General features: G+C 41.5%; 1 protein-coding gene across 2 annotated transcripts in view; it reads left to right on the top strand.

Moving 5' to 3' along the window:
- The window catches only part of Mdfic2 (MyoD family inhibitor domain containing 2), a 115,286-nt gene extending 101,411 nt beyond the window's left edge, over positions 1-13,875 (top strand). For both annotated transcript variants that reach the window (XM_045134476.1, XM_004651513.2), the window contains 2 exons: positions 3,094-3,318; positions 13,199-13,875. In XM_045134476.1, coding sequence (XP_044990411.1) covers positions 3,094-3,318; positions 13,199-13,458 — 485 coding nt within the window. In that variant the 3' untranslated portion in view covers positions 13,459-13,875. The remainder of the gene's footprint in view (positions 1-3,093; positions 3,319-13,198) is intronic.
- The last annotated feature ends 605 nt before the right edge of the window (positions 13,876-14,480 follow it).

Below are 14,480 nucleotides of genomic sequence, written 5' to 3' on the forward strand. Positions count from 1 at the left end.
CATGAAAATTATCATTTGATCATTAATATGGCAATTCTTTCCTGGGTTAGAGAAAGTCTACCACTTCTTGATCTTTGCAGCCTGTTCTATTTCATTATTCAAACTTACATAAATTTCAGTAAACAATAAAGGATTTCTCAAATCCCTATTTCTATCCATTCCTTTTAGGGTAGATCAAACCACCACCAAGAGATTCAAAGCCAGCAGCATATGGGGAAGGAAATAAAAATAAAACACTGTCAAAAATTAAGGCTGTTTGGGCTGGAGAGATGGCTTACCAGTTAAGGCACTTTCCTGTGAAGCCTAAGGACCCATGTTTGACTCTCCAGATCCAAGTTAGCCAGACACACAAAGGTGAGGCAAGCACAAGTTCGCACAGCCCACTAGGTGGCACAAGCGTCTGGAGTTCAATTACAGTGGCTGAGGCCCTGGCATGCCAATCCTCTCTCTCTCTCTCTCAAAAAAAAAAAAAAAAAGACTTAAAAAAGTAAGGGTGTTTGGAAAATCAGAAAGAAACAAAAATAGCCTAATATGGTTGTGGGCAGCCGGCTGGTCTGGCTCCACTCAAACCTTTAGAGAGTAACCATCTCACCAAGGTTTTCTGAGAATCACTGATTATTTACAAGTCTGGGGGGTGTCCTTTCTATTTCCTCCTTCTCTAAAGCAGAAGACTCTTTAGGGTTCCCAAACTTGTTTGCATTCTAGATTCATCAGGGAAAATTCTCAAGAGCCTATGGATTGTGATTCAACTTGTCACCTAGGAAGGATGGTGCCTGAGCTTTCCAGTGGCTTTATAACTTTTAGATTTCTTTTTTTTTTAATTTAAATTATGTATTTATTTATTTGAGAGCGACAGACACAGAGAGAAAGACAGATAGAGGGAGGGAGAGAGAGAATGGGCGCGCCAGGGCTTCCAGCCTCTGCAAACAAACTCCAGACGCATGCGCCCCCTTGTGCATCTGGCTAACGTGGGACCTGGGGAACCGAGCCTTGAACCGGGGTCCTTAGGCTTCACAGGCAAGCGCTTAACTGCTAAGCCATCTCTTCAACCCGACTTTTAGATTTCTTAGGTATTTATACTCTGCATACATGCTTGGGGAGTACGTCCCAAGGAGCTAAGACCAAACAGAGGTTTGAATTTTCCAGAAATGAAGAAGCAAGTCTTGGAATAGATATTGAGGATGATCATGCAAGCTTCCCCCCATTCCCTCTGGAGCCAAGGAGATGGATCAGTCAGGAAAGCACTTTTGGCAGAAGCACAGGGACCTAAATTCAGATCCAAAGCACTCACTTACATCCCAAGCACAAGCGGCAGCTTACTGGTAATCCCAGTGCTCAGGAGGCAAAGTCCTAGGATTCTCTCGGGCAAGCTAGTTAACTAACTGAACCCACAAGCTCTGCCTATCTTTGGGTTCCTGGGAGAGAAAAATCCCAATAAACATGTTGGAGAGTGATCAAGGAACTTGCCTAGTCTCAAGCTCTGGCCTCTACACAAATACATAGGCAAAAGAAAGAAAGAAAGAAAGAAAGAAAGAAAGAAAGAGAGAGAGAGAGAGAGAGAGAGAGAGAGAGAGAGAGAGAGAGGGAGAGAGAGAGAAAGAAGGAAAAGGAGAGAAAGGAAAAGAGAAAGTATTTCACGCAAGGAGTTCCACAGTTGTGGTAAAATCAAACCAGGAGCATTTCAGCCACTCAGTAAGTGCACTGCTGACACAGTCCGTGGCTCCATGCGTACCACGAGAATGGGAGTCGCCAGACTATCTTGTCCACCTCCCCAAAGCGCCTTCAAAACACCACAACTTTTGTTTATTTAGGGCTTAAGATGCACCTGGTAATCAGACTGCGTTCTATGGATTTAAGAATCTCATATTTTGTGCTGCCTTCTTCCCCTATCACAAGACCTGGTTTAAGGGGTATAGGTAACTACCCTGCCACCCAGCCCCATCCTCTCTGAAGCATAATCGCCTGGACACCTCTTGATCACACTCTTCAGCCCTATGAAGTACTCAGTTTTCTTCTCTGCTGATGTGCAGGATGTTGGTGAAGGTTAGGGACCATACATGTTCCGGCCACAACTGCAGGCCAGTGTCCATCCCAGTGGTGGCTCTGTGGCAACCCTGTCATTATTATGTAAAATGAATAGAGATGCTCTGAAATATATGAAGTGTGTGGCCTTCTTGGTTTTCTCCATGAATATGTTTATTCAAAGAAGAAAGTTGGCCAGGATTTTGCCAGAAGTTCCCTGAACATCTCTCATCATTATGTCAGTTGCTCAGAAAGGCTGCCACCTAATTAAAGACCTGCATGCCAATAGCTAGATCAAAGCATCACACATATGAAGAGCTAACAACTGAGTGTCTCTGAGGGCAGAATTAAGAATCATTTTGTAGACTATTCATCCATATCTGTTTTCTGTCCCAAAGAGAAGGAAAACAAGATGTGCAACAGGAATTAATCAAGGAATTTGTTTGAGATTGTGTGCTCAGCATAACTGGGTGCCACTCCTGACACTCTCTTGTTCCTCATACACTCTGCTGCAGTGCAATATACTGTGAGTACATCTTTTTAAAATTATTTATTTATTTATTTGATAGAGAGAGGCAGACACAGAGAGAGAAAGAAAGAGTATGGGCACACCAGGGCCTCTTGCCACTGCAAATGAACTCCAAATTCATGCTCCTTTTTGTGCATCTTGCTTTACATGGGTACTGGAGAATTGGACCCAGACCTTCAGGCTTTGCAAGCAAGTGACTTTAACCACTGAGCCATCTCTCCTGCCCCATTGTGAGTGCATCTTGAGCCAAATAAATGAGTTCCTTGATTCTTTCTGCTCATCATTATCAAAAAGATAGTAGAAATGTTAAAAACTAATGTGAAATTTGCAATATATATAAAATTTTATGATTGCACTCTTCTATTCTTACTTATATATTTTTTCGAAACTATCCTGCTCCATAATGCTTCATTTTCCCTGATAAGAGTTTATTCTTTCAAAGTACACAATGTAACATCTCTTGCAAATGTGTATTCTTAGATGACTAAGTTTAACTCTAGTGGTGTTGTGTATGCGTGTTTTCTTTCCTCTTTTTTGTCTAGATATGCAACTCACAAATGAAAGGCATGCTGACGAGAAACCTATTAATGCTATTGTTATAAATTCAGTATCCGAATTCAATATCACTGATGGACCAGCCAAAGAGACCCCCAGAGAGAAAGACGTGTCACAATCCAGCGCATCCTCACTGTCCTCCCTTGAAGAATGCCAAACAAAATTTTCCTACCTCCAAGCTGACACTTCAGTTCATCACAGAGACACTGATGGTATGTTTCTCAGAATCCAACCCATCTCTAAATAAAGCTCCCAGCCCCCAACCCCTGTGATATCACTACATATGCTGTTAGAAAGAAAAAAGAAATCTTTATGAATATTAAACAGGATGACTTCAATTTGAAAACCCTGTTGAATGACACATGTCAAGGTCACCTTGCAGTTTTGAGGCGCTTGGCATATTGTTTGCTCTCCAAGCTGGGAATGGAAGGTGATGCGTTTTAAATAGCTTGAGTAGAACATCATATGGATGGGGCTGGAAAACCCAACACAGACGAATGACAAACTTCTCCTCCTTTACAGATATGGAGCTATTGTTCTTGTGCATTTAGGCAGCTAGGGGGAAAAAGAGTGGAGAAGAATTAAGATACTGGAACACAGAAATGGGGACTGTATAAAATATTAAGATTCTTGCATCAGCACTGTCTGGGGAATGGTCGGTTCTCATAGGTAACCTCACTAATTGTACCCCTAGACCAGCCCTCCCCACATATAAGGGGCTCATTCCATCAGCAAAGCCACTGTCAGCTTGATCTGGTGGGAGACTATCATCATCATCAAGTTCAAAATCATGGACTAACCACCATGTTGTATGAGGTTGGGTAACTTTGCGATGGCCTTTCATGGAGACATGAGCCACTCGTGAGGGTTGTGTTCTAGGTCAGTATCTATATTTACACTGAAAAAACAGGGGGACTGGAGTTTTGCAAAGGAAAATGCAACATATTGTTTCTCATCTGCATTTACACTCACATTCAGTTTTTTTTAAATAAGGAAAAATATTTCCACTTTGCATAAAAGCACTTTTAGAATCGTATCAGCTTAACTCTTGCTTCTGAAGTTCATTCACTGTATCAAGCCAAACACGGTTTTTTGTTTGCTTGCTTTTTGCCTTTTGCGTTTTTAACCTCTGACTCTCAGTCTCTTCAGTTCCATACCAGAGCCAGTAAATACACCGTGGGCCATTCTCAGGATCAAATGGAATACCATGTATAAAGCACCTAATTCAAAAGCTGGCACATAGAAATTCAGTTTTAGTTTTTGTTATGATTATAGTATTAGACAGAAAAGAGCAAAGACTTCTAACATGTTATAATTGTACTGTCTTGTGCAATTATTGACATATATGCATTAAGGCAGAAACTCTGCAATTGGTTGCTGGCAATGGCCTGAGAAAGGGTGAATAATCAGCTGGAAGTAAACAAGAGGGATGGATGAAGACTGTGGAGAACTGAGGAGTATTTCAGATAAAAGTCACGTAAAGGTCGCTTTGACCAGCTCAAATCAGAAGAAACAATGAACTCAGAGTGGCCATGCTTTGAAGTAGACCAAGGATCCCAGAGGTTATGTACAATTATGTGCAATTGGTAAATGTTCAAGTATTGGTAAATACTTCTATTGTTGTATGGAGCACAAGATACTTCCAACAAGACATCCTTGGGACAACTTTGCCCTGCAGAGGAGAGGCTTAACCTAGGATGGTGTTCAAGCTCCCTGCTTTGGTGGAGCTGAGCAGCAATCATGAGAGCAGACCGGGCAGATGAGTCTGCTTCAAAAGCTTTGACATGAGAGCATTTCAGTGGGTTCTACCAGGGAGGCAAGGGAGCTGCTCACCATGTGTGTCAGGCTGAGGATCTCAGAATTAGGAACTGCTATTGCACATGTGCACAGAATGAAACACAGTGACCCACTTCCATCTGTCCAAGCAGGAATCTTGGGAGAAGAAGGGCCAAGCCACCCAGCATAAAATCTGAATCCTTCTATTCATTCTCATGGAAGGGCCCAATTTACTCAATAGCCTCATGACAGAAAAATAACATATTTTACGTTGTTCACAAGAACTCGGAGGAATTAGAAGGATACATGAATTAGGCCAGTTTTTAAAAGACTTGACTAAGGCCAATGTGACCTAGGAGATGCCAGTTTTAAGGTGAGGACATGTAGGTTCCTGTGTCCTCTGGGCCCAGCCATGGTCCCCTGAAGGCTCCCAGACAACCAAGGTGGGTGAGCATGCGAAAGTAAAAGACTTTCGGGAGGAGTCTTAGTGGACAGCTCTCTCAGTTTATTGTCAGAGAAATGGGTTTATAAGCATCTGAGGGTGGGAGGAGAACCCTAAACAAGAGAAACCCTGTATCAAGCCAGGTGGAAGAAGACCAAAACCCTGAGATTGTCCCCAGACCTCCACACATATACCATGGTACGAGTATATGTGCATGCACGCATGCACACACACACACACACACACACACATGCACACACACGACACACACATGACACATGCATTTACACCTAAACAACTCTGACTAAAGTCCATTAATAGTAAAAAGAAACATTTATTCTCCTAAATAGAAAATGCAAATGCATCAAGAGTTAACTCAAACTGACTTCATTTTAGAAAATTTTTGATAGTAATTAATTTAAGGATGCAGAAAAGGAGAACCAGGGTCATTGTTCATACTGAGACAAATACCAAAATATCTTGCAGGAACAGCAGGCAAAGCAGAAGGGAAGAAAGAAGGTTGCACCCATTTTCATGTCATCGGTTAATTTCTAGTCAAATATATAAATGCCTACATAGGAATGGAATGTATGCTTAATTGCTAATATCTATTATTTATATACGCTGTCCCCACTTAAGACGGGATGGAAAAGCCTCGCATATGCAGATTTTGTAAAGTGTGTTGCATCCATTAGCACAGTTCACGGGGTGTGCTCTGATGAGAATTTACAAAGATCTTTAGTGAACATCACACACCGTGTGCTGTATCATAACTTAATTGCTAAATGGTGACTCGTCGTGTGTTGTCCCTTTCCCAAACAAAACGGAAGAACTCCAGAGAGCTGTGCTTCTGTTTCCACATGCTTCTGAATGCAAAGACATCACTATGAAGAACATACATACAGCGTGAGACAACAGTCCCCTTAAAAAAAAAAAAAGTAATTATGAGGATAGGCCTAATTGATGTATAGTTCTGAATTTCAGACGTGTCATCCAGGTGGAAAAGGAAAACTCATAAATAGGCGATGATACCTCAAAAGAATAGTCTTAATTACACCATAGACTATTGAATAAGATGATGACATTTTCTATGCTGTAAATTTCATACAATTAAATGTAGTGGTGTCACCTTATAAAATGTTTCAATTTTATAATTATTTCAGTTCATTTGCTCAGAAAAAAACACAAGCACAAATTTACCACATATCACCACAATCTAGTCATTCTAGTTCTGAAGAAGTGACTTGGATGTTAGTTGTGCTTGTCTGAGCTTAAATAGATCTTGACATATTTAAGTAGCTATTAAAAGTGATAACTTCAAGGATGATAGCTCTACTACAGAAAGACATCCAATCATATTTTATTTATTCCCGTTCTACATAACAGACACACACACACACACACACACACACACACACACACAAACACACATTAAGGCTGAGGAGGAAGAACCAATTTTTATATTTTTGAGCCAAAAACATTATAATTGTTCAGAGACAGTGTGTCACAAACCTAATTATCAGGCAAAGGCTCTGGGGCAGCACATGAATTCATTGAAGACTAGGCTTAGGTCAGGTTAATCTGGGCTCTTTCTTATCTTTGCTTTAGGAGAAAAGGAGGAAAGGTTGTTATTTGCCTGGTCTTACTTTTACAAGAATCATATTCTTTCTTTTTTGAATATTGGTCTGCAAAGGGGGCAGATGATGTTTCCAGTATTGACAGATATGTCTCAACAACTGCAGTTGGCAATGGGAGAATGTCTTTGGTCCTGCCACCTAATCAGGGTTATCATGTGTCAAGCCAGAAAGCCGAGAGGACAATGGCAGAGAATATAGCATCCTGACCATGAGACTGACCTCAGATACCTGTGCAGAACTTCCCTTCATCGCATTGGTATCTTTTCCACTATAATTAAACCTAATCTTCTCTAATGAGACATTCTCCCTCTTAATTAGCCAATCCCCAGTAGTCCATTTAGCACCTCTGCTAGCTGCACCCATTCTTCAGTGTCATTAGAATACCATCACTTAGCACTTTCCAGCCCCAGTGTCCCTAAGGCACCCTCAGGGTGTAAAAAAGGAAATGAAACAGCCCTAAGAGGGATGTGTCACAGCTTCTTGCTCACAGCCAAACACTACTTTGGGCCGCATGGCTTTCAGGTCTTTTTTCCATCTTACACCACCTTTATTTCAGGTTTAAGAAGCAGGAAAGCCAGATGGGCATCCTGACAGCAGCAAATAGATGGTGCCAGGATGCCAGGTGGTTCAAACAGAAGGGATTTCCTCAGCAAGGAACTTGTCACAAAGGTGCCAGAAGAGGTGAAAAGTCAAACACAGTGAACACCAAGGCAAGCCAGAAATCTGCATGCAAGGGAGGCTCCATGGCTGTCCTCTATGTCCCTCCAGATCACTATAGACGTCAAGTGTAGGCCTTCCATGGCTGTCCCCTGTGTCCCTGCAGATTGCCATAGACTACAAGTGTAGGCCTATCTGTGCATCTTTATCTACTAGGCAATGCCTGACAGACCATGAGTGGCTGGCATCCTCATGGCCACAGGAAGAAGAGTTGTCTAGAGAGAGAAAGAAAGCCAGGACAATATACACCTAGCACCTGAGACAATACCCAGAAGAGTGGAAGGCAGAAAAAGAGATCCCCGGACTTCTCTTCCTCCAGCTCCCTAGCTCCTATAGCTGCCTCCATTGAGCCAAAGCTAGCTGGAGGTCATTGAAGAAATTTCGACAAGGGGTGTTGGCATCCTGCTCAAAGCAGACAGGAAGAGAAGGAGGCCAGCTGTGGAAGTAAACACTGGGCAAGGGTACTTTGGTTCCTCATGACAACTCTGCCACTCGCTATGCTTCCTGGGACATGGCTCTTAAACTTTCTGAGTCATAGTGGCCTCATCTACTAACAGGGATAATTGTCCTGAACTCAAGGTCACTTGGAGCCCTGTGTGAGTTCCTTAAAATGCAGAGGACTGTAGATTGGCTTCAGGAAATATGGATGCAGCAATAGTGAGATACAAAGTGTAGACTTTGGATCCAGAAAAAAAATCAGATGTTAGGGCAGGAGAGATGGCTTGGCAGTTAAGGCACTTACCTGGGAAGAGTAAGGACCCAGGTTTGATTCCCCAGTACCAACGTAAGCCAGATACACAATGTGGTTCATGAGTCTAGAGTTCATTTGCAGTGGCTCAATGCCTTGTCATGCCCATTCTCTCTCATTCCCCCACTCTCTCTGTCTCTCTCTCTCTGTCTCTCAAATAAATGCATAAAATACATTTTAAAAGAGTCATATGTTTACCACAGTCTGCACCCCCATCTTACAATAAGGAGGACACAAAACATTCAGTGACAACTTGAAAATTTACTCCTTTCATCAAAAGAAAAAAAACCTGGAAATCATAATACTTACCACTTAAAATCATTCACTTGATTCAGTCCTTTATTCAGCAAGACACATGGCTTCACGACTTCTGAAACAGATGTGGGTAGGAATAGAAAGTATCTAGGTTACAGTTGCCTGTGGGCACTGCTATGAAGGAAGCATTGAGTGAGGTGCCACGACAGTCTCAGGAACAATCTGTCATTGGGGAGAAGGTGTTTCAAGCTAAGTATCCAAAGGTTTGAACAGGAATTGCATAAAGCTGGAGTGGGGTTGCAATGCAAGCACAGAGCACAACACAGGCAAAGGCCATTTCAAGTACTGGAATTCAATCCGTGTGGCTATAGTAGAATCTCATAGGCTCTCAGCCAGGCAAGGGCATGCAGGTTGTGACAAGGAATTGGTACTTGAGGGGTGCTTGTTTGAATTCAGGAATCAAAGTATCTCAGGAGCTGATGCAGTTGCAGTTGTCCTGCATGGTAGAAAAGTATCCGAATGGCGAGGCGACTGCTGAGACCCTGTCGATGGGTCATGGGGACCACCACCAGGATGGTAGCTCTGAAGGTGGCTGAGGTTTCCAGTTTAATCAGAAGGGAAGGACTCAGCGATGAACTGAATGGAGGGGAAATGATGAGAAGTACAGTGCCAGAGACCTACCAACCCCTAGGGTTCTGGTGAATTCGTTTGAGTGGTTGTCGAGGAGCCATCCCCAAGAGAAAACTGGAGGAGGGACACATGGGTAGAATGGGAAATAGGAAGGCCCCGAATGCATTCCTCAGTAAACAATATGTTTGGAAGGGACTGCTGAAAAGACGAAAGCGGACAGTCGGGTGGATGCACGCTGCACTCTTCTTACTTGTCTGAACTGGCCAAGAGACAAGATGCCAACCTTGCACCGTGACTCCAAATATCACACTTTGTGAACATCACAGCCCCCAGAAAGCAGTGCAGGCAAAGGGAAATACACTCACTCTGGAGAAGGGAAGGTCCAGGACTCGTTTCAAACACTTGCAGAATTTCCTCTGCAGTGCTTATGTAATTTCATGCAAACAAACAAACAAAAAAAAAATGGCCATATACAAAACAATTCTGCTCACCCATGTAGAATTATTGAATATGCCTTTTCAGAAAAGTGTGGTACACACTTGAAAGTTCAGGGGGGAAAAATCTGTTTTCAATTCATTAATGTTACTGTGGTTTTCTTGGGTCTTTTATAACCAAATAAAAGTGACTGACTTAGAAACAGAAAAAGGTTGTATTCTCAAGCGTAAAATAGAAGACAGAAGGAAGCAAATGCCAATTTGGCCAAAGGGTTAAACCAAAACCTTTTTTTTTTCTTTTTGGTAAATAAAATCTATGGTATAGACCAAAAGCAGATGTCTTTGGGGTTTGTCAACTTAGAGTTGATGGTGGTAAGTGCAAATGAACCAAAAGGTTCTGTCCTCCTAAGATCCTAAGGACATTTACTAACAAGTTTTCACACTCTAGTAAGAATTACCAGATCCTATCATATCAATCTCTTTTTACCTTCCCTGTTTAAGTTCACTGCAGACTTTCAGCCTCACATGTATAATGGATGGGATCCAGGGAGTTGTGGGGACCATTTTTGTAGGGTAATAAGCTTGAGTTACTCTCTTGAGTACCAGCCTGCAGAATCACGGAGTATTTGCTTGGGGTATTTTCCACTGAGAAAAACCGCCATGCCATAAGCAAAGAAAGTACAGGTTTGACATTGGGAAAATTCATTGAGATTGTGTGCCCCATGTCCTTGACCACCAACATTCCCTTTTCAGAAAAGGCTAGGCAAAACAGAGCCTATGGACTGTTAGAAACTTACTCCTGAATTTTTGTGGGTAGTTTGTGGTGACTTATAAGATATGAGTAAGTTGGCCATATGTTAGAAGTTGGCATTAAGTGAATAAAAATACACCCAGACTGGCAGAGAGATGAGTGTGCACACCACAGAGGTATTAGGGGGTAGGCTGCCTGCTCTCTAAATGCTACAGAATAACCACAGCACCTGCAACAATATATGGCAATTAAAGGCCTCGTAAAAGTCATGGCGTGTGTGCATGCTTGTGTGTGTGTGTGTGTGTGTGTGTGTGTGTGTGTGTGTGTGTGTGTGTGTTTCCTACCATTTTCTGGGAAGAATGGTAGAGGAGAACAAGGAGGAAAGAGGACTGCTATTTACCTGAATTCAGAATTCATTTTAGAACTCCCAACAGTGCTCTTATAATAAATTCAAATTGTTTCCTTTTAAATACTTTTGTCCTTTTTCAAAGCATATTTCCAAGTTTCTCCTTTGTTTGGAGATTACCCAGTTTACGAACATTAAAAGGAAAAGGTTTTCTGAAAAAAATATTATTAGACAAAACAGTGATGAGGCTAAATGAACACTTGGGGGGCTGGGCAGGGAGATCTCAATGAAGGGTTTGCCTCATAAGTATGAGGACCTGAGTTTGATCCCCAGAGAAAAATCAGGCATGGTGGCACATGGCTGTAATCCCAGCATTGGGGAGGTAGAGGTAGGTTGAGCCCTGAGAATGCCAACCAGCCAGTCTAGCTTAATTAAGCAAGTTCCAGGTTGCTGAGAGAAGAAAAAGTGGCGGAATAGGTCCTTGTGGAATGACAACCAAAGATGCCCTCTGTCCTCCTGCATACACCCACACACCCATGCACACACACATGAATGCACACACACCCATCCATACATGTACCAAACTATTCAATTAGATGAACTATGACATGAACATTTACTTACCCTTTTACCAGAAATCTCACACATTTTTAAGGGGTTTAAAACTTAAAATGTTATAATTTTAACAAGAAAACTGCTACATCTTTTCACTAATTCCCTTTATGGAGCAAAAAATATATATTATATAATAATCTATAACCCATCACAGCTGTTTGGCTAGAATTACCCATCACCTTCAGTGCCTTAAAGATGCTTTCCAGATTTTTTACAAGTCTACATAGTAAATTTTTAAACCAATTTTCTTAAAGACGACTGATAAGATTTAAAACCTTTTAGGCATGTGATGACGTATTTCACTTAAACAACTTGAATATAAAATCAAGGCTTTGCATAACTGGAGAAAAATGGAGACAGAAATTAAAAATAAAACACAACCCAAAAAGCTGTGATTATTTTAAAAAGCATTTATATTAAGTTTGGAAATGTGCTTTTTGCTTGCATCTGAATATGGGTGCGGTGGATTTATGGGAACCACATAGCCTGGTGACAAGAAGCAGGATATTTGCAGTCTCTCCTTGTCCCCAACTCTAATGGCTTCTGATGCTCCTACATTTGGAAGACCCTGCTATTATTCAGCATTGCAAAGGTTTCCAGACAGGTAGCTGACCGTGTGCTTTCCCAGCACCTCCATAGGCAACGTAAATAAAGAGGTTTAGAAAAGTGACAGCACTTTAAAATAACCAGATTACCTGGAATCAATAGGAAATACTCAGGAAGTTAATAAAGCAATTACTTAAGGAGAGTGAGTAGCAGTGTGGGGGTGGGGAAGCTGACAGATAAACCAGGTACATTGCTATGTGGAGTATCAGCAGAGTTGACTATAAAGTTATCGAGTTATCAAGTACAACTCCACACCTGACTGACCTTCATCGAGACCACCATAAGTGTTATTACTGAGTCTCTTCCTTATTTTATTTCTGATTCCCATATCATAATAATTTTAGTTTTTCTGTTCTTGCAGTTTTGCATGTATGTGTGTGGTACATATAATATATAATAATATAATGCATGTAGGCATGTTCAAGTTTGTGGGTGCCCATGTGTGCAGGTGTGCATGTGTAAGCACAAGTTGATGTGAGATATCTTCCTCAATCACTCTCCACATAATCTTTTTTTATAAAAGAAATTTATTTGCATGCAGAGAAAGACAGTGAGAAGAGAGGCAGGAAGAGGGAGAGAGAGAGAATAAGCATGACAGGGTCTCCAGGCGCAGCAAACACCAGATGCATGCACCACTTTGTGTGCCTGGTTTTACATAGATAGTGGTGAATCAAATCCGGGTCATTCAGATTTGCAGGCAAGTGCCCTTAAGTGTTGAGCCATCTCTCCAGGCCCCCTCGTTACCATTTTTGGGACAGGGTCTTTCATTAGAACTGGAGCTCAATTGATTAGATTACAGTAACTGAAGAGCAAGCTCCAGGAATCCTCCTGTCTCCTGCTCCAACATTGGGATTATCGCCACATACCACCACTGTGTCCAACTTTTATGTGGGGGTGGAAATGCAAACTCAGGCTCTCACCCTTGCATGGCAAGTATTTTACAACCTGAACCATCTCTCCAGTCTTTCATAGTGAATTATATTGTCAATTGTACATATTTTACAGAGCACAGCATGGCCACCAGACATACGTATGCGGTGTGCGGAGATCAGACCAGGGCGTTGAGCAAGTCCATCTTGTTTAAAGTTATTCTTTTGGGTTCCCATGTAATAACTGTCTCTTTTTCATTAAACAGAGGAATGCGCCTCCTTGATCCTCACCTGCCTCTTTTGCCAGTTTCTGGACTGCCTCCTCATGCTCCCTGACACGTGCGAAACAGTATGCACCAACCTGTGTTGTCCCTCTCACAGATACCACCATGCCCCTGACGAGAACCACCCCCGTAATGATTGCAACTGCAACTGCGACATGGACTGCAGCCTTTTTGAATCCTGCCACGAGACCAGCGAGTGCCTGGAGCTGGCCATGGAGATCTCAGAAATCTGTTACCGCTAGTGAAATGAAAGCTCTGCACACGGGCAGTCCTTTTGGCCACAGTGGGAAATTCCATTACAACTCATCTGAGAGTTCCATGTGCCCAATTGCAAAGACCATACACATTTCTTGGATGCTCTAGGCCATTTTATGCTGCACCTGTCTAGGAAAGCTAGTATTGTCAACTCAATGATCTTGTTCCAAATTTCACAAATGCATGGCTTGCTGAAAAACATGATTCCTGATCACACATTATGAGCAAATCATAAATACCTCTTAAATGCCACAGGTACAAGATGTTTCTTGACTATAAAATAGCATGCTAAAGCACTCTGTGTGCCTGTGCCCAGCAGCTCGCATCATGGATTCAACCTCATTCACAAATTTAGGACAAATTAGTGCTTTCTTATAGAACTGACATACATTAGCTTGTCTTTTTTAATGGACTCATGCATAAACATAATGCATTATTGGTTATTATTAATAATGTATTATATAACATCATTTTGTAATTAAAAATTTATTTATACAGTCTCTTAAAATTCACTTATATGTACAGTTTAGGTAGGAAAGGGAAGTAAATGAATTAGAAACCATGTTCCTGTAATTACAACAGATGTCTCTAAAACCTCTCTTCTGAGTGTGGTGTACTTCAAGAGAATACTATAGTTCTAAGCCATATTATTGTATTCCTCTGCCCATGACCTTACATGTTACGCATATTCTTAATTTGTTAAAGAAAGGAGGTCTTCAATAAACAACAATGGGAATAATGTGCCTGTGTTAAGAACGTGATCTCTGATAACTCTTCATTTTCCTCATTTCTGATTGTCAGGTACAAAAAAGCCACAGGATATTAAATCAGTTCACTTTACCAAACTATTGTCTGCATAGGCTCCTAAAATAAATGTAAATGCAGGGACATATTCAGTCCCAAACTTCCTAATACAGAATGTGCTTTGAAAACCATACTTTTTCTGTCCTGGTGATGAAATAATTAATAATTATATTGAAAACATCTTTATTCTTACAATGTTATTAAA

This window comes from Jaculus jaculus, chromosome 14, assembly GCF_020740685.1.
Source record: "Jaculus jaculus isolate mJacJac1 chromosome 14, mJacJac1.mat.Y.cur, whole genome shotgun sequence".
Classification (NCBI taxonomy): domain Eukaryota; kingdom Metazoa; phylum Chordata; class Mammalia; order Rodentia; family Dipodidae; genus Jaculus; species Jaculus jaculus.